General features: G+C 39.1%; 1 protein-coding gene across 1 annotated transcript in view; it reads left to right on the top strand.

Annotated features, from left to right (window-relative positions):
• Nucleotides 1–27177, top strand: part of usp31 (ubiquitin specific peptidase 31) — a 101889-nt gene that overhangs the window by 58993 nt on the left and 15719 nt on the right. Inside the window, 11 exon segments of the mRNA XM_052021378.1 lie at nt 651–743; nt 4096–4231; nt 12696–12825; nt 15786–15966; nt 18095–18206; nt 19614–19711; nt 20443–20520; nt 23885–24014; nt 24256–24375; nt 24729–24954; nt 26052–26210. Of these exon segments, the coding sequence (XP_051877338.1) occupies nt 651–743; nt 4096–4231; nt 12696–12825; nt 15786–15966; nt 18095–18206; nt 19614–19711; nt 20443–20520; nt 23885–24014; nt 24256–24375; nt 24729–24954; nt 26052–26210 (1463 nt within the window).

Raw genomic sequence — 27177 nt, 5'->3', positions numbered from 1 at the left:
TGTTTCTTAAAAAGAAATCCATGACCTTATTTGAAACAGAGCATGTTTGCACTCGGTGTCCCAGATAATAGTTCTCTCTCAAGCAATAACCTTCTATATAGTTAAAAATTAGATGACTGTTCATCAGAGAAAGAATGGATGAACAACAATACTCAAGATGCTTGATACCATCTAGGACAAAGTAGCCTGCTTGTTTGGCACCTGATCACCACCTAAACGTATACTGCCTATACTACAGGTAAACTGTGGTTGCATTTGGCTCCATCCACAAAATGCCTGAAGCAACTCATCTACACTCCTATGACTACCTCCCTAACCCAACACCCGTTCTACATGGATGGAAAAGGCACTAGTTGCACAAGCACATTGCCAATTTTCCTTGCCTTCAAGGAAAGTTTAGGATGAGCAATAAGGTTGATAATAATAATAAAAAAAGAAACACAGATAAACTGCTCTGCCCTCCAACCTCTCCTTCCAAAGACATTGGTTTTTAAGTTCCAGAAAAACGTACCTTTTGTAGCTACAGGATAGGTTCCAGATTTAATTTTGTATCCTGAACCTCTTTTGAAAGAGCCCCAGATTTCGATGTGTCAGAGAAATCCTTGATAGATTGACCATAAAATGGCTATTGTTTCTCTTTTTTCTATTAGGTCTTCTTTGACGTGTCCCCATTGCCAGAAACAAAGCAACACCTTCGACCCATTTCTCTGCATCTCCCTGCCCATCCCTCCACTTCAGACCCGGTAAGAGTTTGGATTACAGCTATAACTGTCAGGATTTGTGGCCTCTATTAATAATGCAGAACTGCTGAGTGATAATCCTAAAAGTTGCAGATACTGAATGCATAGCAATAGAGGATTTAAAGTGGTCCTATGCCAAGGATGGAGTAGGAGAGTTAATTTCATTGCACTGTCTACTGCCAGCTACATCAGAAGGAGAGCTTGGGGACATCATACCTGTGGTATGAATTTGGTCCCACTCTGTCATGCTTCCCCCATACCTCTGCAAATTTCTATTTATCAAGCACGTATCCATTTGAAATATTCCAATGAATTTGCATCCACCAACTTTTCAAGCAGTCCATTTTGGATCATCATAATGTGTAACATTTCTCCTTAAATTTTGATTATTTTGTTGGTTATCTTGATCTGTATGCTCTGACACATCTTTTTGTCACTGAAAAGAGTTTCTACCTTTCTGCTTGTAACCTTGTCTCCTGGAATGAGCTGGTTGTCATCTGGGGAAAAGATTGAGCAGATTAAGCCTTACTGCCTGGAGTTTAGAAGAGTGAGTGGTGATGTAATTGAAACATGGGTTTCTGAGGAGGTGGATGCTAGGAGGTTGTTTACCTTGATGGACAAATCTAGAACAAGAGTGCCAGTCTGGTATGAAGGATCACTCGTATAAGACTGTGAGGGAATTCTTCTCTGATGGTTGAGAATCTTTGGAATGTTCTACTCTGGAGAGTTGTGAAGTCCGAGTTGTTAATTAAATTCAAAGAGAAAATAGATTTTTGAATAATAGGGCAATCAAAAGCTATGTGGATCAAGCAGGAAAATGAGGCCAAAGATCTGATCTGCAATGATGAAAATGCAATACTCTGTTTCAGATTGGTTGCCGCCTCTTAAGGTTAGGGCTGGGAGCAGTGTATTTATTGTCCTTCATTGGGATAAGTGTACAGATAAAATTTCAGTCCAGAAGAATGAATATGTTGGAATTTTCCTGTGGATGAAGGAAGCAATATTGGAGGGGGAAAAGCAGAAAGAATGCTGATATCTTGGGATGGTTGGATGCTGTATCAGAGTATTGTATTCCAAGTTTCTTTGACATCATGGTCTTCTGGGACAACCACACCAGGTGGAATCATTTTAAAATGTCTGATGGGTGTATTGTTTTCAGATGAATGTTTACAGACATCAATATGGAGTGCTGAAGGGTACTTGGGTTCCTTGGCTAAAATAGTACACAGTGCTCTCTCAACTGGATGAAGAAAACAATCGTTTAATGCCTGAAAAGAGATTCAGAGACAAATTGTGTACTACATTTAGATTGTGAATGGATGCAGTGTAGCACAATTGCTTTGGGAGTTTGCATGTGATTCATGAATCTGGGAAACAGCCAAAAGGCAGGTCATTCTTTCGTGCTGGTGGGCTACTTGCAGTTTCCACTGGCATTTTAATTGTCGATTAGGCACGTCTGTTTAACGTTTAACTGCCTGCTATGTCTTAAAACTAAATAGGAGTGCTGAGCCCATCTTTTTCTTAATTTTTTGTTTTGCCTCTCTCTCCCAAAATATAAATTCTCTGAATGACAGCATTATTACCAGTGTATGGAAGTAAATGTATGCTGCAGTTTAGGAATGACATCAGTATATACAGGCGATCCTCGCATAACATAGGGGTTGCATTCCTAGAAAATGCTGTGTATTGCAGTTTTCCATAACACGATGTGTCATCAGCGCATGTGTCATGAAACTCCAGTTTAAAAATTAATTTTGGGTATTTATTTATTTACTTTTTTAAAACATTCTGTAAGAGTAAATTTTATTTTGTATCTCATTTTTGGGGAGTGATTTGTGAATATTGCAAGGGCATTATATATAAAATCCACTCTTGCTCACAGTTTTTTGACAAATCCAGGATCCACACTTTATACCATGTTTTTGTAAACTTTTCAATTTCCCATATAGCCCAGTGATGAAGGTGTTGCTTATTATTTGGTGGTTACTCTTTTATGATGAGCTTTTAGTATACGTACTCTGGTATCGAGAGATCTGGTGATATGAGAGCTGCAGGGGCATGTGGAAGCATCTCTCATTGCTGATTTTCATTTTGCTGGCTCACAGTCGGCTTTTCAACACATTACTGCTCTTTTAGGCTCCTTGACTGCAGCTCTTAATGGCTGCAAGAGCATACTGCATGATGAAATCTGCCTTTCACTACAGTGGTATCCCATCTAATCATTAATGAATACGGTACTCTTTTAAAATATGTATGGCAAACATTATTGTACTAATTTCAGAGCAGTCAGCCTCTTGTAACATCAGAAAATTTGTGTTTGCACTCTTTTGGAATTTATTGTACACAGGCTGGAAAAGAAATCTCAAGTACAAAAAAAAGTTGTATGATGCATTTCATGCCATCACTAGGAGGCATTGTATCTGTGAAATAACTATTTTAGCAGACATTAACCAGGAATAAGTTATAAAATGGGAGAGTTAATAAGGTTAAGTGTTTTATGTTGGTAGACCACAGGTGTATTTAGTGTAATTTCTTAATATATCATAAAATAGTATGATATCGTGCACTGTTTAGGGGCTTCGTATTTTCATTTCATGGATTTTGTTCTTTATGTTAATGCAGTACCTGCAGCCTTATCAACTTAATTTACTTCCCTTGGAGGAAGAAACATTTATCGTTCTTATTCAACTCTTTTTCAAATAGCTGATCTCTGAGGCAAATGATTGTGTATACTGTTACTAAACCTTTGTGTGTTTTTACAGTTTGCTTGAAGGTGGAATTAATAAATTCAATAAGCCAAAGTTCCAGGCAGCTTGTCATTGCAGAATGGCCAGCCAGTCATTCTTAGCCTTGGGCTTGTTTCCTTCGTGTTTTTAAGACAGTCACATCACTTGATTGAGCTCTGGAATCCTTCACAGTTGAGGATTCAGATGACACCAAGAATTTAACATTCCTTGGCAACAATGTTGGGAGGATAATCCCGAAAACAAGAAAATGCCAGAGTCTGGATAAGCTTTCCTGTGAATCATCTATTGTAGGACACCAGCCAGGCCTATCTGATTTAAGGGTTGCATGGAGGTAGAGCATGATTGGAATCGGGTGTGTCGGGGGATTGGAATATGTTGCACCATGTGCAATAGAGAGAATGGGATTAGGACACATGGTGTGAGGGCATGCTAACAAATTCTGTGGGGTGGGGAGAAGGGAATGAGTTGAATGGAAGTCACTTGTGCTGGGACAGCTATCCCCATTTAGCTTTCCATTCATCAGCAGAATTTTCGATTCAGTTTGCTTAGACTCGATATAAAACCACGAATCCTGGATACAATTTAGCTTTAATCTCTTTCTTTTCTAGGCCATTGAATATCACCGTGGTTTATGAAGGAAAATGCTCACATTGCATGAGAATAGGAGTAGCAGTTCCACTGTCGGGTACAGTGAGCAAACTTCGCGAAGCAGTATCACAAGAAACTAAAATCCCCACAGATCAGGTAAACATCCATGGTAATTCAAACAGATGGTTTAATTCAATTTATCTGTACTTTTGATTACTATAAATCCGTGCATAAAAAGAGCATTAGGGTTCTGTAGCTTTGGGAACAGGGAGGGAAATGTGATTGCCTGGGTATTTATTGTCTTGCTTGCCCACATCATTTCACCTTTAAACCACTTTCTAGCTTTGTGGAAAATCCCTTTGTTGAAGTGCTGCTCCACGGGGGTCCTCAGCGAAGTCTTTTTCTATTAACACAGCAAAACTCGGAGGGCACCACGCTTAAAAGGGAACTTCAGTTCCAGTCAGAAGGTAAAATGGACCAACCACTGCCCTACCTTTGGGTGTGCTGCACTGGGAGCCTTCTGCGTGATGTCGCCGAGCTGGGTCAGCTTTACTCCGAGGAAATGCCTGCATCCTGGGAACTCTGGAAGAGCTCTTCAACTAAGGATTTTTCCACAAAGGAAGGAGGCAGTTAATTTCCACTGTGGGGCACACAAAGGGGTAAGTGCGTTATGCTGGCAGTACCACCCCTGCGGCTATTTCCTGTTCAGGGAAACACCTGCACTCCTTTTATCCAAGTTTTAAATTTTGTGATGGGAATTTCCTCTCTATTAGTTTGGTGACTTTGGGTGGTCTGAATCCAGATGCACAGCTCAGTGTTAACCCTAGTTTTCTGTTAATTTGCCTAACTTGTGAAGCATGACACAGGATGACTATTGTGAGAAATGGTGGAGTGGGGATGGAGCAGTGGATGGTTTGTGTCGTTCTAACAAGTTGCACCAGTTTAGTCAATAGGCCTTATGATGTGGCCGAGGCAGCTGGAAAGGCATAGCAGACAAATTTGTGTTGCGCCCAACCAAGGAATGCTTGCATTAAACTGGTGTTTATTCCATTGTGGAATTATGGGGAATTTAATGCCCTAATTGCTCTTGCGAAGTTCTCATGAACCATTACCTTGTAACAATTGAATTACTCCCACAGCACTGTTATGTAAAGTGTTTCTGGATTTTGGCCCAGCCATGAAGAAGCAAAGGTGATGTATTTTCAAGTTGGCATTGTGTGTTATTTGCTGGTAAGCTTGTAAGTTTGGTGGTATTCCATTGTACAACCTTCCTTCTGAGTGGTAGAGTTTGGTGCTATTGAAATATTTAATTTTCAACTGAAATCTGTTGTCTTGATGTGCATGGAGTTTCAGCTGAATATTCAATTAATGAAAATGTATTTATTCGGGGTTTACTTCTGTTGTGGTGTGGGAGGAGGAAAATTGGATGCTGGATTCGGAGTCTGGCATGGATGGTTGGAATTTGAACTTGTAACCTCTAATTTTAAAATCCACTGTGCCAGGGAAGTGAGCAAATCAAGGTTAGCAAGACAGGCTGAATATCACGTGGAATAGAATGTAGGTAAAAGAGATTTGTACAAGTTTGAGTTAGTTTAAGGAGGAAGACGAAGGGAGCCTTAAATTACGGTTTCAACCAGTGGTTCAGTATTTTAGTCTGAGGTCCCTGGAGGCTCAAAGTTTCAGTCTTTGAGACATGTAATAGCTGACTTAAACTGGCATTCTTTAAACTCCTGAGTCAGAAGGCTAGAGATTAGGTATTCTGCTGGATGCCTGTAATGGAGTCATCTCAGCTGATGTTCTAATGTGACTGAGTGCTATTCTTCACAGAAATTGCTAAGTAAAGCCCATGTCTTGTTGTTGATTAAGTGGCACTATTTAGAGAACATTGAAGTGAGGTACTCCTTGTGTATTGTGTTGCCACTACAGTAGCTGGAATAGCAAACATAATTCTATAAGATCCTGTGACGTGAGTTTGAATCACTCCATGGCAGCTGGGTTATTTAAACTGAAGTAATTAAATAAAGCTGGAATTAATAAATAAACTAGTCTGAGTAATATGTAACCACAAAACTATAGTAAAAACCCATCTGGTTCTCTAATGTCTTTCAGAAAAAATCTGTTATCCTTACCATTCTTATCAGATTCATTAACAACAGATTTTTATGTTTGTGGCCTCTAATTCTAGTCCTTCCCATATGTGGAATTCTTTCTTCCTGTATATCCTGCTAAACACCCCACCCCATAATTTTAAGCAGCACTATTTGATTACTGCTTGCCCTTTGACAGAAGAAGAGTAGTGTTTCTCCTTACAAACTGGACAATATTTTCCTATTAATTAGTAGCTAAAAATATTGGCTGACAATTCTTTTCATGTGGAGTCTGAGATTTTTAGATTGCGCAAAATTGTTACCGTCTCTCCTTGCACAAATCACAGCACATTATCTAAGACATCATATAAATCAGTCTTGCCTCCTTGCACCCCAATATGATACTTCTCTAGTTTCTCACTAAAAGAAAAATTGAAGGAGAGTGCAGTAGGCTTGTCTAGGGATATGTACAATAAGATTGATTTTTGCATTAAAAAAAGGCTGTTTGGCCTATCACCATGAGTGGGGAGGAGACAACAAGGGCTGAAGATGGATGATAGGCAAGTGGGATGGGGGTGAGGCAACTCTGAATAACTTGCGTGCTGTATTAGATAGTTTCAAAATGTAACCAGCAGACTCTGCTTGTCTACTATGTAGTATGCTCCTCTGCTGTTGACTTTCGGGTGTTTTTAAAAATGGACAATAGGCTTGAGTCTGCCCTGCCACTCACTTAGATCAAGACTGATTCCATATCTTGTGAACGTTGCTTGATCTCCATATCCTGTGATTCACTTTGTGATCTTATTCTTTAAATACTCAACAACTGAGCATCCACAGCCCTAGGAGGTAGCGATCCAAAGATTTACAACATTCCACGCAGAGAAATTTCTCATCTCAATCTGAAGACTGACTCCAATGGCAAGACTGATGTATGGAAAGAGATTTTGTCAATTGTGCTTGTATTCACTGGAGTTTAGAAGATTGAGGGGATCTCGTAGAAACCTGCAAAATTCCAGCAGAACTGGGCAGATTCGAGCAGGGAGAATATTCGTGATGACATGGGAATCTAGGAGCAGGAGTAAGGAGTAAACCATTTAAGACTGAGATGAGGGTAAATTTCTTTTCAGAGATGGGTGAACCTGTGGAATTCTCTACCACAAAGTAGTTAAAGCCAAATCATTAAATACATTTAAGAACCTGTTGGATTTTTGTTTTGAAGGGCTGTAAGGATTGAGGGAAATGGAGCAAAAGTTGGAATGGGGTATGGAATTTGGATGATCTTACTGAATGGCAGAGCAGGCAAGAAGGATTGAATGGTCTATTCTTATTTTTCTGTGTTCTATGTTTCTGTTGTGCTTGCTTAATGTTTTGAAAAGTATTCTGACTTTTTTTCCTATTCTTGCTATCGAAGTGAATAACCTTGAATTTTCCCAAATTACATTACATCTGACTTCTCCTTGCTTACTTGTTTAACTTGTTTACATCCTTTGTGGCTCTTCATCCTTCTCACAGCTCATGATCCCAACCAATTTTGTATCTAAGATTGCTGTTGATACATTACACCGTCTTTTCATCTGTGTAATAAATACAAATTATGATTTGCCGAAGACCCAGTACTGATCCTCATGGCATTAGTAACAGTGGCAACGTGATAATGACCAATGTTTTCCTCCCACTTTCTTTCCTTTAAGTATTCTATTTCCCCAACCATGAGGGTCTTTAAATTGTGTAACAAGCTTTTGTGTTGGTCCTTATGGCTTCTGGAAATCTGTTGATTTTCGTCTTATCTGCCCTGCTAGTTAAACTTTCAAAAATAAATGGAAATCAAAAAGCTGAAGATGCTGGAAATCTCAAAGACAGAAAATGCTAGAAACACTGGGGAGGTCAGGCAGCATCTGTGGAAAGAGAAATGGGTTTCTCATTCCACATATTTTGCTTCACTTGCTCAGTGATTCCAGCATTTTTTACTTTTATTACACCTTAAGTATTGTTATTTTGTTAGACTGTTTGCTTAAGACCATGTTGACTCCATTTACTTACATTATGATTTTCTAAATATCCTATTATCATATGCTTAATAAAATACAAGGAGTTCTGATGAAGGATCTTCAACCTGAAATATTTAACTCTTGTTTCTCTTCCCACAGATGCAGCCTGACCTGCTGAGTATTTCTAGTATTTTCTTTTCTTATTTTAGATTTCCTGTATTTGCAGGTTTTTGGCCACCAAATGATGGGTTCCAGCATTTTGCTTGCAAATCTAAGGCTGATAGCTGTTTTGTTTTTCTCTCTCCCCTTTTCTGGAATAACAGTTTTATATTAGCTACTTTTCAATCTACTTGGACTGTTCCAGAATCAAGCGAGTTTTGGAGAACCTCATTAAAGTATCTGCTTTCTCTGCAGCCAGTATGTTTGGTGTACTTGATGAGTTTTAATCCATTAACTTGCTCCAGTGTTTTCTTTTGTAGGTTTTGTTTGGGTTTCTCAGTGTCAATAGACATATTTTCTTTTCCAATTCTGCTACATTTATTATGTCTTGTACAATGAAGACGTGCATATTAAAAGGTTTAATATCTAAGACATTATTTTCTGTAATAACTTTTTCCTGTCATTCTCCGTGGGATCCACATTTATTGTTGCTTCTGGCTTTTTTTTACTTGTAGAAGCTTCTACAATCTTGTTCGTTTTTTTTTGCTAACTTTTTCCTCTTTTTGAGGACATTCATTGCTGCTTCTGGTATTGGGATTGGTTTATTATTGTCACTTGTACTGAGGTACAGTGAAAAGCTTGTCTTACAAACCGATCGAACAGGTCAATTCATTACGCAGGGCAGATACATTGAATTAGTACAGAGTGCATTGATGTAGTACAGGTAAAAACAATAACAGTACAGAGTAAAGTGTCACAGCTACAGAGAAAGTGCAGTGCAATAAGGTGCAAGGTCACAACAAGGTAGATCATGAGGTCATAGTCCATCTCATTGTATAAGGGAACTGTTCAATAGTCTTATCACAGTGGGGTAGAAGCTGTCCTTAAGTCTGGTGGTACGTGCCCTCAGGCTCCTGTATCTCTCCTAATCCTTAGCGTCTTATGTTTTCATTATCCTTAACCTTAGTTAGCCACAGATGGATTATTACCTTGAGAGTTTTTGCTGGTTAATGGAATGTGCATTCTTTTGAGAGTGGCAATATTTCTTTCCATGATTTTTATTATTTATCTACTGGCAAACATTTTAATTTTATTTTTGCAACTATCCAATGTATCCCTCGTACCTACACAATTGGCTTTATTTAAATTCAAGACTGATCTCTGTCACTCTTGAATAGTGTACAAAATTCTATCATATTGTGTTCACTTTTCCCTAGAGGATGCCATTTTATGAGATCACTCCAAGTCAAGGTCTAAGAAAATCTGTTCTCCACTTGGTTCCATGTGGAATTGTTGCAGCAAAGTGTCCTACTATTTGTTGCGTATATCCTGTCATTAGTAGTCCTCCCAAATGCATCACTTCTCAATTTTTAGAATTGTATTCCAACTGTCATTTCTCTGCCTCTGTAATTAGCTCATTGACTGAAGACTACCCTCCTTGTAACCATCAACAACACTAAGTTTTGTGTATGCTACTAATGTGCTAATAGTATATCTTGCATTCAAATTCAGGCACGGTAGTGTAGAGGGCAGGCACAGTAGTGTAGTGGTTAGCGTAACGCTTTACGGTGCCAGTGACCCGGGTTCAATGCTGGCCGCTGTCTGTAAGGAGTTTGTACGTTCTCCCCGTGTCTGCATGGGTTTCCTCCGGGTGCTCCGGTTTCCTCCCACATTCCAAAGACGTACAGGTTAGGAAGTTGTGAACATGCTATGTTGGCGCCGGAAGCATGGAGACACTTGTGGGCTGCCCCCCAGAACACTCCACACAAAAGATATATTTCACTGTGTGTTTCGATGTACGTGACTAATAAAGATATCATATCTTATCTACATAATTAATGTACATGTCAGACAACAAAGGTCTCAGCACTGGTCACAGGCTTCCAATTGCAAAAACAACCCTTGACTAATTCTGATTCCTTTCGTCGAGTCAAGTTAGGTTTGCACAATTGCTGTTAAATGTCTATCCCTTCCTTTCTTAATCTGCTCATCATTGTCTAAATTTCTGCTTTGCTCTAAGACCTTGAATTTTCTCCTTAATCCATAATATTTGTCTTGCTTGAACTTTGGATCCTGCTCCCTTGTCCCCAGCCTTTTTCAGTTTCTACATTCCTAGTTCTCTTGGATTTGCCAGGATGCTGGTCCTGTCCTGATTTAAGTAAAGCCTGTTAAAATTTAAAATATCCCTTACAAACTATTACTAAGATATTTCAGTAGGGCACTTTGAAAATTTTGAAGCAATTAGGTAAAGTCCACGTTTTTGTGAAAAGGAAATCTGTGTTTTGGCACTGCTTATCTTCATCACTAGAGGGCAGAAAATGCTACACTTAGCTAATAGGTTTGCAGCTGACAAAATGTGACGAATTCTGCAGTAACTAAGTACTCTGAACACAGGCTGCAAATCTTGGGGCAACACTTTTTTTTGTGCGGAGGGAGAGACGAACAGGGAAATTAATGCTTGTTTCATTTTATTTTGATTGTATGGGGAGAAATCTCCCTACCTGATCCATCACTTGCCTTGTTACAACACCTTGCCACCTCAGCCAATCCATAAAAGCCTGCCAATGCTCTTTGCTCAATTGCCTTATCAGAATTCTGTTTTCTTTTCCTTGTATGATCTCTCCTTGTATCAATTGAGTCCTATGTCCTTTAACCTGAGGTAGCTGACAAAAGGGTTTGAATTTTCAATGTCCCATTTTAACCAAGGATTAAAGATTGTTCGTTAATCTTCTGGTGTAGTTGGTGTTATTGATTCTCAGGGTTCATTGTGTGTACCTTGTTGAAAGGCAGTCTGATTGTTAAATTGATGGCATTGGTTAATGAGACCCAAATAGAGAGACATTTTTCCTGGCCACTTCTCCTCCTCCAGGTGATCTGGGGCTTGTGCTTGTCCCCATGCTTGTCAGATCTTGCAGTTTTGCATGTAAGTTTCCCCATAAATTGTATATGGTTGTCAGCCTTGGGTCAAGATTTTGCTTGAATACCTTTTACTGCACACCTAGCTTGTGAAATTGGTATTTGGGCATTCTAGAATCTTCCATGCTGATAATATTTCCTGCTCATCACTACCGTGCTTGTCAATTAGCATTTGTCTCAGTGCTGCTAATCCTTGTATGATTTGGTAATTCTGAACAATGACATTTTATTTCTCCTCAACACCTAATCTGTAAACAGTCCCTAGACTTGTTCCTCTTTGGTTGCTTCATTCTTTCTAATGGCTTTGTTTGAACTTTATTTTTAAAGGAGTGTATAATTTGCTCTCTGAAAGGGAAAGTTAACCTTTAAGTTCATGAGGTAGATTTTTAATGAGAAAAGGAATGGGTTTTGGAAAAATATGTTGCAAATGTTGTCACTTGCTCTGTATGTGGCTCGCTGTGGGACCATGCTGTAGAAAAATGTGCTGCTAAATTTATCCACTGTGCTTGCTTTATCCAAAATGCTTTGTAATAATTATGGAATGTGATGAGACAACATCACGTGTACCCAAATGTATTGAACTGCAGTGAGGCATAGCAAAACAAAAACTAGAGCAGAACTAGCACAATCAAGAGAACCAGGGCACAATGCTCAAAATCCCAAGCAAATCAAATAGTGGGATGAGGGGAGGAAGAAATGCTCAAATGCTGGAAATTTAGGAAAGTCTACCACATCAGAAAAGAGAGGTTAATCCAATTTCTTTTATGTCAGCACTTAGAAATCAACTGTGCATTTACTTCATCATCACATAAGGATGGCACAGCCACTGCTCTCAGTGCCAGTGACAAAAGTTCTGACCTTGGGTGCAGTCTATTTGCATGTTCTCCCTGTGGCTGTTTGGGTTTCCTCCAGGTACTCTGTGTTCCTCCCACGTGACAAAGAAGTACAGGTTTGGAGGTTAATTGGCCACTGTAAATTGCCCCTAGTGTGCAAGCAAGTGGTAGAATCTGAGGGGAAAATGGGGACAGTAAAAAGAAAAAGGATTAATGTAGGACAATATAAATGGGTGGTTGATGGTTGGTGTGGACGCAGTGGGTCTGATATCTAACATCAATGCAGATTCCTGGGGAAGAGGCAACAACTTGTGTAGCGCCTCCTTGGTTTTATTTCCATGCATCTCAAAGCTGATATGTACAAAACATTATCAGGCTTGCTGAGGAGTCTTGCATTCAGTCGGCCTGCTATAATCCAGTTCTATTCTTTGGGGTAACCTACTGTACAATGTGACTATCATTAAATGTTGGCATCCTGAGCCATTTGAGTTGGGGAAACACTTGGGGCTTATTGTTTCCAGTCATTCCTGGCACCAAGATATCTTGCAGTCACTGAGGAAGTGGCTTAAGTGATTTGAAACTCATTTTGAGTCAAATATTACAGCTTCATTAGTTATTAAAATGTTTTTCTTCTTAGATTGTTCTAACAGAAATCTATTTCGATGGATTCCATCGTACCTTCAGTGATGGTGATGCTTTGGACACTGTTCATGAAAATGACAGCATCTATGCTTTCGAGACACCTGATGTTTACATTGGCCAAAAAGGTACATTTGTGTAAGAGTTAAAGCAAGACATCTAATGACATCCTTGAACGCCTTTGGTAATTGCAGTGTTAAATAGTGGAGGTGTATTGAACATTTCTTCCAAAACTTTTTGTTTTGCTCATTAAGTGTGTATGTGTGTTATATATCTATATAAAAAATAATATCTAATATCTATTCTCCATAATGAAAGCAAAATGCTCAAGGTGCTCAGTAGGCCAGATAGCATCTGTGGAGGGAGAAAGAGTTAACATTTCATGTCAGTGATCTTTTATCAGGACTGATTAAAAAGGCATGGAACTGAAACATTAACTCTGTTTCTCTGTCCACAGATGCTGCCCGACCTGCTATGAGCTTCCGGAATTATTTTTTATTTTGATTTTCCAGCACCTGCAGGATTTTATTTTTTGATTTTGCATTATCTCTGTATTGCATACAGAATTTGAAAAACACATTTCCCATTTTTCCAAGAAGTTGCTATTTTGTCCCCTTAAGTTGGTTGTAGCATTTGAAAGCAGTGTAAAGCTCTGCAATTACATCAAACTCTCCAAGGGCAGGTATCACAAATTAGATACAAGCTTAAAATTCCTTCTACATTGTTCTGTCAAACACTCCCAGGAAATAAATATAAGCAAGGGCAGGACATATGGATCCTTAAATTTGCTGCATCATTTAGTAAAATCATGGCAGATCCTTTTATCTTCACTTTCCTGCTCGATCCCCTCTGAACATCCATAATAATTGACAACTCAGCATCCATGGACCTCTGCAATAGAGAATTCCAATTGTTGATGTTTTGGGTTGATACCATGCATTAGGACTGAGTGACTAGGGAAGGTAACTGGCAGAGAGGGAGGGGTGAGAAGGATGCTGGTAGGTAGTAGGTGGACCGAGGAAGGGTGAGAAATAATGGGCAGATGGAGCATGAGGGAGGGGGAGTGGTGGAGATGGGAGACAGAAGTAGGTGGAAGCTGAAAAGGGGGGGCGGGGGAAGAAAAAGTTGGGGGGCAGATGGAGCAAGGTGGTGGCAAGGAAGGGTGATTGGTGGAGGCGGAGGCTGGAGAGATGATGAGTGGGGACACAAAGGCTACAAGTTCTAGAGTCTGATAAATAATAAATGTGATAATGTGAATGATTTAAGGGAGAGATGGGCAGACGGAACCAGATGGGGAAGGGGATCTGGTGGGTTAAGTGTGTGGGTGGAGCCAGGAGGGGAAGGAGGATGAAAATGTGTGATAGGCAGATGGAGGGGTGGGAGTATTGAAAAGGGAACAAAAATGAGAGGACCAGGGGTGGATTAACTCTCAAGGGTTGAGGGTTACCTGAAATTGGAGAATTCAATGTTTATACCATTGAGACATGAGACTGCAGATGCTGGAATCCAGAGAAACAAACAATCATCCTCCTCCACCAGCTGCAACAGGAACCCATACTCATCACGTCTTCTCCTCCCCACCCCTTTCCACCTTCTGCAGGGACCACTCTCTCCATGATTCTGTGGTCCACTCATACCTCCCCACTCACCCCTCCCTGATGCCTGGCACTTTACCCTGCCCCTACCTGGCTCCACCTGACCTCATTTTTTTCTTATCTGATTCAAACTGTCACCCACCTGCCTGTCTCCCAAATCCATCCCTCCCCCTTTCCACCAGACTCTATCTGCCCATTATTCCTTACCCCTCCTTGGTCCACTACCTGTCCTCGTCTTACCCCTTCCCCTCTCCTCCATACTAGTTACTTTCCCGATCCACTCTCAGTCCTGATGTAGGGTCTCGACCCAAAATGTCAACAATTCCTTTCCCTCCTCAGGTGCTGCTTGACCCGCTGAGTTACTCCAGCAGCTTTTATTTTGCTTCAGATTACAGTATATGCAGTCTCTTGTGTCTGCACTTTCTTGTTCATCTTTTTAACATGTCTTTATTTCTTTGCAGACTTTGCATCCTCATAGTTTACTTTCCCAACAAATTTGTACTATCAACATAGTTGGATGTATTATACTATATTCTTACATTGAGGTAATCAATATACATTATAAGCAGCTGAAGGCCCATTACTGTTCCTTGTAGCACTCTAGTAAGAAGCCTGCTAACCCATTCAGTCCTATTGTTTTTCTCTTCTTTAAACAATCCTTTGTCTATTTCAACATGTACTTGACTCTGTGGGTCTTTATTTTATATAGCAATTTTTCATGATACCATTATCAAATGCTGGTACACTACATCCACTGGCTCCCAGTTATTCACCCTGCTAGCTATATTTCCAAAATAAATCCTTGGATTTGTGGCTTTCATAATGCAGCTTTCACAAAGCTATGTTGGTTCTGCCTAATCACTCTATCATTTCACAACCGTGCTTTAACCAGGGCATGTATAACTCCATAGAGTCAGTCACGTAGCATGGAAGCAGACCTTTTGGCTTAGTGCGTTTGAATCAGATATCAAGTACAAATCTACACTTATCCCTTTTTTTTCCCTCTTGCATCCCCATTGTGTTCCCTTTGATTCTCCTGATCATGCTAGGGCCAATTTACAGTGATGAATTAGCCTGCACAATCTTGGGACGTGGGAAGGAACTGGGGAGGGGCACGGGGAAACCAACTTAGTCACGGAGAGAATGTGCAAATTCCACACAAACAGCACCTGATATCAATATCAAACCGGGGCCTCTGGAGCTGTGAGGCAACAGTGCTACCCCATTCACCTCTGTGCTGTCCAATACTTTTCAAAGCTTCCACGATGATATCCCTTAACGCGACATTAATAAAGGTATCACATCGCAGCATTTCCCATCCCCACTGGTACGCATGATTGGGAGTGTGGCAAGAAACGAGGGACTTAGCTAGAACAGTTTGCTTCTGTCCTCTTGAGTTAATGCCTCATCAAGTTGTACCTTTAGTAGTTAACAGATGGAGGCACGAAATTGTGTGTGTGTGCTCCTAATCCTTTTTCTGTATTTGTTTTCAGCGATGCTTACAAACATAAATCAGAACAATCTCCAGTTCAGCACTGGCCACAGGTCCACTGTCTACTCTCATGGAGGAATGAAACAGATCAAACTAGAACACGTGTACAATAAGGGCTTGGGGAATGAGAAATCACTGCTGCTGGTGTGCAATCTATGCTGTACCGCACAGCAGGGTAAAAGGTAATTATCTCTGGTATAAATGCTAAAAGGTTTATTATTTTTGACAAGGGGACTTGATGTCTGAATTGCATTTCTTTATCTCTTTCATGTCTTTGGTTGTTTTCCAGACTGGCTAGTTAACTCTTGCTCTATATTTTCTGATGAGCATCTCCTCTCTCCTGCATTATACTGTTGATGGCATGTGTAGTCATTTTGGTTGTAAGGAATGCTGGGGGCTGCTGTCATGAGCAGTTGGATCGGAATTATGGATGCACACTTGTTTAAAGTGCAAGATATGGACGCCTGCATCAGTCTTTCACCACACACAAGTTGAGATATTTTGTTAAGAAGCATGTTAAATGTCTCGGTTTAAACTGGATGGGCCTTATCCTGTTTATGTTGCATAGGATCCAGGTATTCGTCCTTTTGGAGGTGAGGAGAATAGCTTTCCACATTTGTTCCATACATACTAAAAGTTGATGAGAATAGAACATGGGAGCAGAATTATACTGTGTAGTCTCTCCAGCCTGCTCTGTCATTGAATATCATGACTGGTCTGATCTTTGACCTCAACCACCTCTTTCTTCTCTGATTCCCATAAACCTTGATTGCACTACAGTCAAAATGCTTATCTCAACTCTGATTATGACGACAACTCTCTTGGGTAGAAAATACCAAATGTTCACGATCCTAAGAAGAAATTTATTCTTGCTTTCAGCTTGAATGATGACCCTTTACTCTGAGATCCTATTTTCTAGTTCTAGATTCCTCCACCAGACGAAATGCCTTCACAGCCTCTGTCAAACCTCTTCGGAATATTTGTTTCATTAAGTCATCTAAGTCATTCTTCTAAACTCCAGAATCAGGTTTATTATCACTGACATATGTTATGAAATTTGTTTTGTGGTAGCAGTACAGTGCAAGACATAAAAATTAGTACAAGTTACCAAAAAAAAACAAGTGCAAAAGAGGAATAACAGGGTAATGTCCATGGACCATTCAGAAATCTGCTGGTGGAGGGGAAGAAGCTGTTCCTAAAACTGACTGTGGGTCTTCAGGCTCCAGACTCAATGCCTCAGATAGCTTTTCCTAAGGGAGCTTTATTGTGTGTTGTATAACTGCTTAGTAAGCGAGTTTCTGGGTTATATGAAGATTATGTAGTTTGGTTCACATAATGGCATTCTTGTAATCTTTTGTGTTGTCAAACACTTCAAAAGTTCAGTGATTATATTTTTCAAACATATAGACAAATACTCTTGGATTGTGCAGGTTCACTGATCTTTCATGAGACTGATGTCTTGCTTTGGAACTAAGTTTTAAAATCTTGAGTGTCTATTGTGGTTGGTAGTTGTTTTTAAGTAATTTATCTCTTGAGGCTCAAGACTTGATGAGAATTTGGTGGGGGATTGGAGTATATAGTGATCATTTTGTTCATGCTGGGTTGCCTCATGATCTGGCTATAATGAAAATGCTATAGGTCATATTCTGTCAGGTAGATTTGAAGCACTTTGTAGGATCAGTCCAGAAGGATTGAATGCTACTTCTGCTATCACCCAACAGTTTGTTTGCAATTAATGGTAGGTGCGCCATGACTTTGATTTTGCTTGGTAGAGTGGACCATAGCCATCAATAAAAGAAGCTTAACCTCTTGATTTGAATGTAGCTGATGTATGACTATAATTCATTTAAACCCATTAGATCTCTTATCAGCTAGTCTTTTGTCAGTATGTTAGTTTGTTTACTGCTCTTGCAGTTGTTAACTAATGCAGAAGTTTAGAGCATTCTGTGGGCTGAGCTACATGGACTAATGCCCAGTTCTCTATGGAAGCAAATACAAGTGTCTGCACCCATTTTGCATGAACATAACAAACTTCTGTTGTGAATTCGGAGTTCTCATTTTACAGTCCTGCTGGTGGAATGATCAATTAAATCAACCTCTTGACAGCATTAATTAATCTAGTCAACCGATTAAATGCTGAATGCAATATGGTGACAGATTTGAGTTAATGGCTTAAAGAATAAAAATAGGGGTTAAAGTGTTGTGCTGAGAGTACACTTAATCCTTTAAGCTTTGTAATTAAATATCTGGATTCTTTTTTTTAAAAAGAAAAATTCTCTCTCAATTCCCTATTGACATCTGTTTTTCTAGGTTTGGTCATCCCTTTGTACTCTGCTTGGATCATAAAATAACATGGGAAGGACTGCAGAAAGCCATTTTGGAAAAGATGCGCCATCTCTTTAGGCCAGGGATGTTCACAGAGGTGAGGACATCTACTGACTCCCTATGATAGTGAGTCACTGCTAAAGGAGTACAGAATCTGATTGTTTTTGCATAATTGAGCAATCAGTTTTTTATAGAGTAGTTTGATTGCTTTAGTTAATAGAGAAAGAGGGTGAAAGGTGAAACAGTCCCCACTTTCCAATAAAATATTCCTCCTTGTAGAATTCCTTGCCAATACTGTGTTAAATTTCCCACAATATCCCAAAGACTTAGATGGCATAAATATAGCAGAAAATATCTCTACAGCTACACAACAACAGAAGCAATGTGCCAGTAAGTAGGCAAATACAGAAATAAACAGGGCAGATATAACACTTTGCCGACTTTGACAGAAATTCAATGAGCTCTGGGACTCCTTGCGAATCCCAGTTTGAAAACCCCCATTGGGTATTGCACGTTTGATTACAATCTACTGCCAACAGAAGGGATTGATGTGTACAGTGCATGAGAGCACATAATATTTAATAATACATTTTGGTAGTTGATTCTACCAATCTTTTGTGTAAGCATTAGTGAAGTTGGTTGGCAGAGAACTGCAGTTTTGAAGTTTATATCCTGTTGCTGTGTGCATGTTATCTGTAATGACCCATGGGAAATATTCTTCAGTTTTTGTTTTCTCTCGGAGGTATAATCACATGGTGATATCCCAACAATCACAGTTACTAAATAGGAAATTAGGAAGGAGCAATGCTAACTATTCTGCTTAAGTCAAGCTGTTTGAAGTAGTTTGAGTTATTGCACTTCAGCTGAATCTTTATGTTTGAAATTGCATTGTGGATCCTCTTGTAAGTTGCTTGCCTCTTCCCAGAGCACCAACCTAAACATTTGGAGATTTGAGGCAGATTAGCAACAGAAGACTATTGTGAGGAAAGGTTGAAAAAATCTGAAGGATCAGCCTTGTGGGAGTGTGAGTGAGCAGGGTCCCTAGAGGTTTATGGCAGCAAAACATATAGTAAATGTAAATTGGAATATTTGATGACACTGACCTGTTGCAATTAGTTAAGGAGGCCAAAAGCTCAACTGGTGAGAATCAAATTTAAGGCTGTTGGAAATTTCTTCAGACAGAGACTGAGAATGGGCAGTGGAGGGAACTGTACCTAGTACTCTTGAATAGATATGTTTCCAGAATCCATGGCAACACGAGCTCAATTACCTTTTTAGCTTCAGTTTGAGAAAAGCATGTGAGCATTAAGAATCTAGACTAAAGGGCCAGAAAAATGCAGGCCCAAAAAAATAGGAAGGGGAAAGTTTAAAGATAATTATGGCATAATCCTTTTGGTATGGTTGCTGTCTGACTGATGATGTTTTACTGACTCCCTGCTGTCTCGTGTGGAAGCAGTGTCAGATGCGGCTGTTCATGTGTTTGTTTTGTTCACCCTTACTCCAGGTTGCTCCCTTTAGTCTACGAGTGCTCGGAGGTGGTGTGGGGAAGTGTTACCTTTCTCCGCAGGAAGATTATCCCCTGTGTCAGTTGGCAGCAGAAAGGTAATTTCTCACTTAACCTTCCATTGTCGCATTAGCTGGATGCTGTGCTGAACCTTGGTATCAGAATATGTGGAGCTTTGCCCTAGACATGAATGTTTGTGGAAATAATCAGTACTGTGGGAAGGAATTACAAAGAACAGGCATCGTTAAGTGTGTAGTTAAATGTTCATTATATGATCTGGAATTGGAGTGGGACTGAATCTGCTTTTTATGATGTCAGCAGAAGCGTTGGATTTTTAATCTGATCTTTTGGTAAATTATTAAAGCATCTGTGGGGATAAAAAAACACCTCTGACACTTCTCCTTCCATAATAAGACATTTTTATATATAACACATCTATACCCTTGAAATTTAGCCAGGATTGATTTAGTGTTTGGTGCTACGAATGTGACTGATTCTGCCTTGAACAAATAGGGATTTTGAGATTTTGAGATTTTACTACTTTTTATGAAATGCTTATATCAATGCAAGTTAAGATTTCTCCAGTGATTTTAGTTTTCTTTCTGAAAATATCATCTTTTCTCCAATGCAGAAAGGGGAATTGTCTGCAGTTTATTTGTAAGCCCTATATTAGAATGGCCCCAGGATCCTGGCATGCACAGAGACTTGAATCTAACTGGTCTTTTAGATTTTCTACATCCACCTGAGGCAGCCTTCAATCCCTGAAAGTGTTTGCACCTTGAAGTCACTTGAACTTGATGTCACTTGAACTTGATGTCCTCTGTTTCAGAGCATGGAAGACCTGTAGACCTGGTGGACCCCAGCATGTTAAGATCATTGTGGAGTGGGACAGAGACACAAAAGAGTAGTAAGCAGTGTAAACTTTTTGTATTTCAAGATCTTTTTTTGTTCGCACTTGTGACTTGCTGTACACTCAGGCTCGCAAATTTACCTAGCCAATGCTTGAGACTCTAAAATAGGTTTTGAGTTGTTTAATTTCAGTGGCAATGAGTTTGGGGAGGGGTAGAAAATTGGATTTTGCAGGGTGTGTGACTGCTGTCAGGATGATCTTGAAGCATTTACATAATGACCTGAATAGAAAGACAATGAAAATTATAAAATATAGGTGCTGGAAATCTGAAACAAAAACAGATTCAGCAGGTCAGGTAGCATCTTTGGAAAGAGAACCAGAGTTAATGTTACACATTGAAGACCTTTCATCACAACTGGAAAAGGAAGAAAAAAAAAGGTTTTAAGTTTCAGAGAGGGTAGGAAGTTAATGTACAAGATCTCTGTTAGGACTTGGGAATAAATTGTGATGAAGTTATCTGGTTGATGGGTTAATGAAGAAAGTTAGAATGCGAACAACGGAACAAAAGCTGTGAAATGAAGGGCACTTCTGCCGGTGGAGTGTTGTGTGTTATTGAAGAGTACCCAGCATCATTTATGTTATGTAGCCAGTGAGGGCATGACATATAGTTTTCTTTCTTTTTCATCTTTTTTATTATGTTTTCAAATGAATACAGATTAATATATAACATCAATGTTTGTACATGTAATACAAAGAGATCGGAAGAACAATCATGGCATGGATAATCATAAAAAAAACAAATTATATAAAAAAAAACTGTAGATCCAACTATCTCTTAGTGAATGAATATAATATAAAAGAAAGGAAAGAAAAAGATTTATTATAAAATATAGAAGAGAAAAGAAATCCCCAGAACAATAAGAAATTTATAGACAGTATATCAAACCAAACTAAGCTAAGGAAAAAAAATATAAAAAAAAACAAACAGGAAAAAAAAACTGGACTAAAATTTCTCAGTAGAAACAGAACAATATTATGTCGTCAACTCCGTTCCTCTAAGTTGAAAGGTTATTACATGGGGAGCTATATCATGTGAAAATATTGAATAAATGGACTCCAAACTTCCTCAAATTTAAGCGAAGGATCAACAATACCACTCCTAATTTTTTCCAAGTTTAAACATGATATAGTTTGAGAAAACCATTGAAAAGTAGTAGGGGGTATTGGATCCTTCCATTTAAGCAAAATAGATCATTTGGCCATTAAAGTAACAAAGGCAATCATACGGTTAGCGGAGGCAGATAGATGGCCAGACTCTATCTTTGGTAATCCAAAAATTGCAGTGAAAGGATGAGGTTGTAAATCAATTTTCAATACCTTTTGAAATAATGTTAAAAATATCTTTCCAATATTTTTCCAAAAGAGGACAGGACCAAAACATGTGTCAAAGAAGCCACATTCGATTTACATCGGTCATATATAGGATTTATATGTTTATAAAAACGAGCTAGTTTATCTTTTGACATATGGGTCCTGTGAACTACCTTAAACTGTATCAAAGAATGCCTGGAACACATTGAAGATGTATTAACTAAATGAAGAATTTTCTTCCAAGTTTCTGTAGGTAAAGGTGTCTGGAGTTCACTTTCCCATTCATTCTTAATTTTGTCCAGTGGTTCTGAACGAATTTTCATAATTAGATCATAGATTATTGCTATCAAGCCCTTCTGACAAGGATTAAAACCGAAAATTTTTTCCGTAATTTCAGTTTTGTAAGGTGTCGGAAAAGAGGGTATAGTAGCTTTTTAAAAAATATCTAATCTGCAAATATCGAAAAAAGTGTGATCTAGGCAAATTGTATTTGTTAGACAATTGTTCAAGGGATGAAAAACAGTTATCAATGAATAAATCACGAAAACATACTATTCCCTTCCTTTTCCACATGGAAAACGTTGAATCAACTCTGAATGGATGAAAGAAATAATTAGATTGAATGGGACTTGATACATTAAATTTATTCAATCCAAAAAATTTACAAAATTGAAACCATATTCGTATTGTATGTTTAACAATTGGGTTAATCATATGTTTACTTAATTTGGTTAGTGCAAAAGGGAGTGGAGCTCCTAAAATAGAAACTAATGAAAATTCAAGTACTGATTGGGACTCAAAGTGTACCCAATTGGGGCGTTGAATTGCATCTGAATCTTGTATCCAAAAAATTAAATATCTAATATTGATTGCCCAATAATATAATCTAAAGTTAGTCAAGGCCATACCACCATCCCTTTTAGTTTTTGTAAATATTTCTTACTTAACCTTGGGTTTTTATTCTGCCAAATATATGAAAGAATTTTAGAATCAATAGTGTCAAAAAAAGATTTCGGAACAAAAGTTGGAATTGCTTGAAATAAATATAAAAATTTTGGTAAAATATTCATCTTAACCGCATCAATTCAGCCTACCAATGATAGAGACAGTGGGGGCCATTTAGTAAATAATTGTTTAACATGGTCAATTAAAGGTAGTAGATTAGCTTTAAATAAGTCCTTATGTCTCTTGGTAATTTTAACACCTAAATACATAAAATAGTCAGTTACCAATCTAAAAGATAATTGGCTATAAATTGGGGTTTGCATATTTAATGGAAAAAGTTCGCTCTTATTAAGATTTAATCTATAGCCTGAAAAAACACTAAACTGATCTAATAGTGATGGTACTACAGGGATAGATTTCTCTGGATTAGAAATATAAAGTAACAGGTCATCTGTGTAAAGAGATATCTTATGAATCTTCTGTCCACGAGTAATACCACATATATTTGAAGAATCCTGAAGTGCAATAGCCAAAGGTTCTAAAGCAATATTAAATAATAAAGGGCTTAACGGACAGCCTTGTCTAGTACCTCAAAAGCCTAAACAAAGGAGATCTTTGATTATTAGTAAGTATTGAAGCCATAGGTTCATAATAAATCATTTTAATCACAGATATAAATTTAGGACTAAAATTAAATTTTTGAAGTGTACTGAATAGATATTCCCATTCGACTCTGTCAAACGCCTTTTCAGCATCTAGTGAAACAACACATTCTGGAATTTGGGATGAAGGGGTATATATGATATTCATTAATCTCCTAATATTAAAATGTAAGTAACGATTCTGAATAAATCCTGTCTGGTCTTCAGAGATAATTTGTGGAAGAACCTTTTCCAATCTAAGGGCCAATATTTTGGAATCTACATTTAATAAAGAAATAGGTCTAGACATATAGTTTCAAGGCTTTTGGGATAATTACGTGGTTGATGCTGAGGGATGGGAAGGAGAGCATTCAAAAGGATTTAAGAATGATGTATAATAAAAATGCCTTTGCTTTATTGATGGTTCTGATTGTAAATTTACAATGGTTTTGTTTGGTTTGCAGCTTGTTTGGGAGTGCTGAGGATGAGTATGTGCCAGATTCTGAAAGCGTTCGCCAACAACAGCAGCTTCATCACCAGCCTCAGACCTACACCTTATCTCAGTGCTTTCATCTCTACACCAAAGAAGAACAGGTGAACACAATGTGGGGATCAGCTCCAACAAAGGACTTGCACTTGGGTGACTGCAGGTTGTGTGCATGACTGCATGTTATATGTATGCATGTTAATGTAAATGGGTGTAAAAATGCTTTGAAGTTCTAGTACTCTTCTGGTGAATACTTGTGAAAGTTCCTAAGCTCTTCTCACATCTTTAGATTCTTGTTTTTTTGAGTGTTACAATTCTTTAGTGATCATCTTTTACTTGTTTTGACAGCTGGCACCAGATGATGCCTGGCGCTGCCCACACTGTAAGCAGCTCCAGCAGGGCAGCATCAAGCTGAGTTTGTGGACGCTCCCTGATGTGCTTATCATCCATTTGAAGCGCTTTAAACAGGTGAATTCTTTAAAAGGGTGGGTGAGGGGAGTAAGCACAGGGCTTCTGATTTTATCTAGACTTCCATAGCAGGTGAGGAACATCTGTGCTTCCTGCAATGAAACAGCTGAGACATGGATTATGGTCTTTGCTTCATTGATGTTTGGCCAGAATTTTGTGGAAATTGCCTGTGTGGTGCTGAGAATTGGATTAAATCTGGCACTTGGCTTTGTAACAATGGCAGTTGTATACACTGCTCTGAATTAATTTGAACACTGCTCAGCAGTTATCCCAGTTCCCACTACATTGCATTGATCAGGTATTTAACAAATTTTATTTCTAAACAATCATTTACTTTGTTTCCCATTTAATAGGAAGGGGATAAAAGGACCAAGCTACAGAATCTGGTGAAGTTCCCCCTCACAGGCCTGGACATGACACCACATGTGGTGAAACGCAGTCAGAGCAGTTGGAGCCTCCCTTCGCACTGGTCACCATGGAGACGGCCCTATGGACTCGGCAGGGATCCTGAAGACTACCTCTATGATCTGTATGCAGTGTGTAATCACCATGGCACCATGCAAGGAGGCCATTACACTGGTAAGGCTGCCAACTGTAAGCTGGCTCCACCAAGCTGTGTGTGGCTCAACCCAGCTAGAGCCTTGCTTGGACATTCATTTTGGGAGAGGGGCGTCACTGGCAAGGGCTGTATTTATTGCCCAACCTTAATTGCCCTTGAACTCACTGGCTTAATGTGTCATTTTAGAGGAAAGTTAAGAATTGCCCATTCTAGGTATCTACCACTCTGTTTATTTAAAGAAAAAATCCCCTGCACATCTCCTTTAAACTTTTCCCCTCTCACCTTAAACCTGTGCCCTCTGGTACTTGATATTTCTACCCTGTGAAAGAGTCTCAACTACCTTGTCTATGCTTCTCATAGTTTTATAAACTTCTATCGGGTCTCCCCTCAGCCTCCAATGCTCCAGAGAAAACAATCCAAATCTGTCCAACCTCTCCTTATAGCTAATACTCTCTAATCCAGGCAGCATCCTGGCGAACCTCCTTTGCATGTTCTCCAAACCCTGCACATCCATCCTGTAATATGGTGACTAGAACTGGACGCAATACTGCAAATGCAGCCTAACCAAAGTTTTTTATTTAGCTGCAACGTGACTTCCTGACTCTTATACTCAATGCCCTGACTGATGAAGGCAAGCATGCCATATGCCGCCTTCAGTTTCATCATTATTGATATTAGCTTGTCTTTCACATTTTGTTTTTACATTAATTGAATTTAACTTGCCTAGCTGCTGTGGTGGGACTTTTTAAACTCCTACCTCTGGATCATTATTGGTGTGCAGATTTCAGTAAACCTACAGCTTTTCTAAGGCAAAAGGAGAGGGAAATGAGAACTTGTAAGAACTTAAAGGTTAAATCAATTTAATGGGATACTCTGTATTCATATGTTGGCTGGGATTAGCCCACTCAGCTAGCTGGATTGCTGTGCAGCCTTTCTTTGGAGAGCATCCTTCTACATCTGGATGTACAAGTCTCTATTCATTCAGCTGTTGCCCATTACCTGAAGGAACAATTGTCTTATTTTGTGCCTGTGTGAGTTACCTTTCCTACTTGTGCTCCTTTTTCATCTGGGCACACTGAGGGTCACTGATCATCACCTCTGCCATCCTTTTATATAGCCTATTGCAAGAACTCTGTGGATGGACTCTGGTACTGTTTCGATGACAGTGATGTTCAGCAGCTCTTGGATGAAGATGTCTGCAAGCAGACTGCATACATCCTGTTCTACCAGCGGCGCAGCACCATTCCTTCCTGGTCAGCAAACAGCTCTTTAGCAGGTAATGTGTTGAATATTTCTATGGATTTGGTCCCATTATGTGGAATGGTGAGAGCTCTTCAGCAAGGTTCCAGCTCCTGACTGTTGTCTAGTCATTGTGCTATGAAGTCTGCATGTGTGGATACTTGGTGAGCACAGGATCAGACTGGCTGTAAGACATTCTAATTAGAATGGTGACATTCCTGGATTAAAGTAGAATGATGAACCAGAGAGCTCTAAGTCTGATGGAACTCTGCCCAGCAAGAGTTATCACACAAGTACACCTATTTGCAACTTAGCTGTAAGGTCTATAAAGGCCCCTTTGTCCTGCGATGCCTTGGCTGTGAAACAAATGTAAATTTAAAAGGTGGTTGTAAATCTTGCAAACAGCTTTGGAATCTTTTAATATCTTGTCATCACACCTGAAATAAACCCACTGTTCTCCATATCCTTTAGTATCATTAATTAACTAAAATCTATTCATCTCAGATTTAAAATTAACAATTTAACCCGCATCATTGGATTTTGTGAAAACTTCTGTCTCTCTTTGCACGCAGAGTGTTTCCTACTTCACTCCTGAAAGGCCTAGCTCCGAATACTGAGCCAGGCCTTCTAGTGCTCCATTCGGCAGCAAAAGGAGTCTCCTCATCAATTACCTCATCAATTCCCTTTATTGTCTAAAAAAAATGTTCAAATCACCCTTCAGCCATCTGAATTCCAGGGAGTGTTGCCCTAGTTTTGGTAATCTCATGTAATTTAACTGGTTGGCCAAGTAGTGTTCTGGTTAATCCCTGCTGTAGTCACCCCCAGGTCAATGTACTTTTCCTAGACTGTGGTTCTAAACCCTGTTTACGGTACTTCAGGTATGATCTAACCAGGGCTTTATATAGAAGTGGTATAACTTCTGTGTCCTTGTACTCCGGTCCACTAGATAGTAGGTTGTTGATGATTTTCTAAAACAGTCCACACCATTTAAATGATTTATGGAC

The sequence above is a fragment of the Pristis pectinata genome, chromosome 8 (assembly GCF_009764475.1).
Source record: "Pristis pectinata isolate sPriPec2 chromosome 8, sPriPec2.1.pri, whole genome shotgun sequence".
Classification (NCBI taxonomy): Eukaryota; Metazoa; Chordata; class Chondrichthyes; order Rhinopristiformes; family Pristidae; genus Pristis; species Pristis pectinata.
Note: the sequence above shows the minus strand (reverse complement) of the source record. Positions and strands in the feature narration are given on the sequence as shown.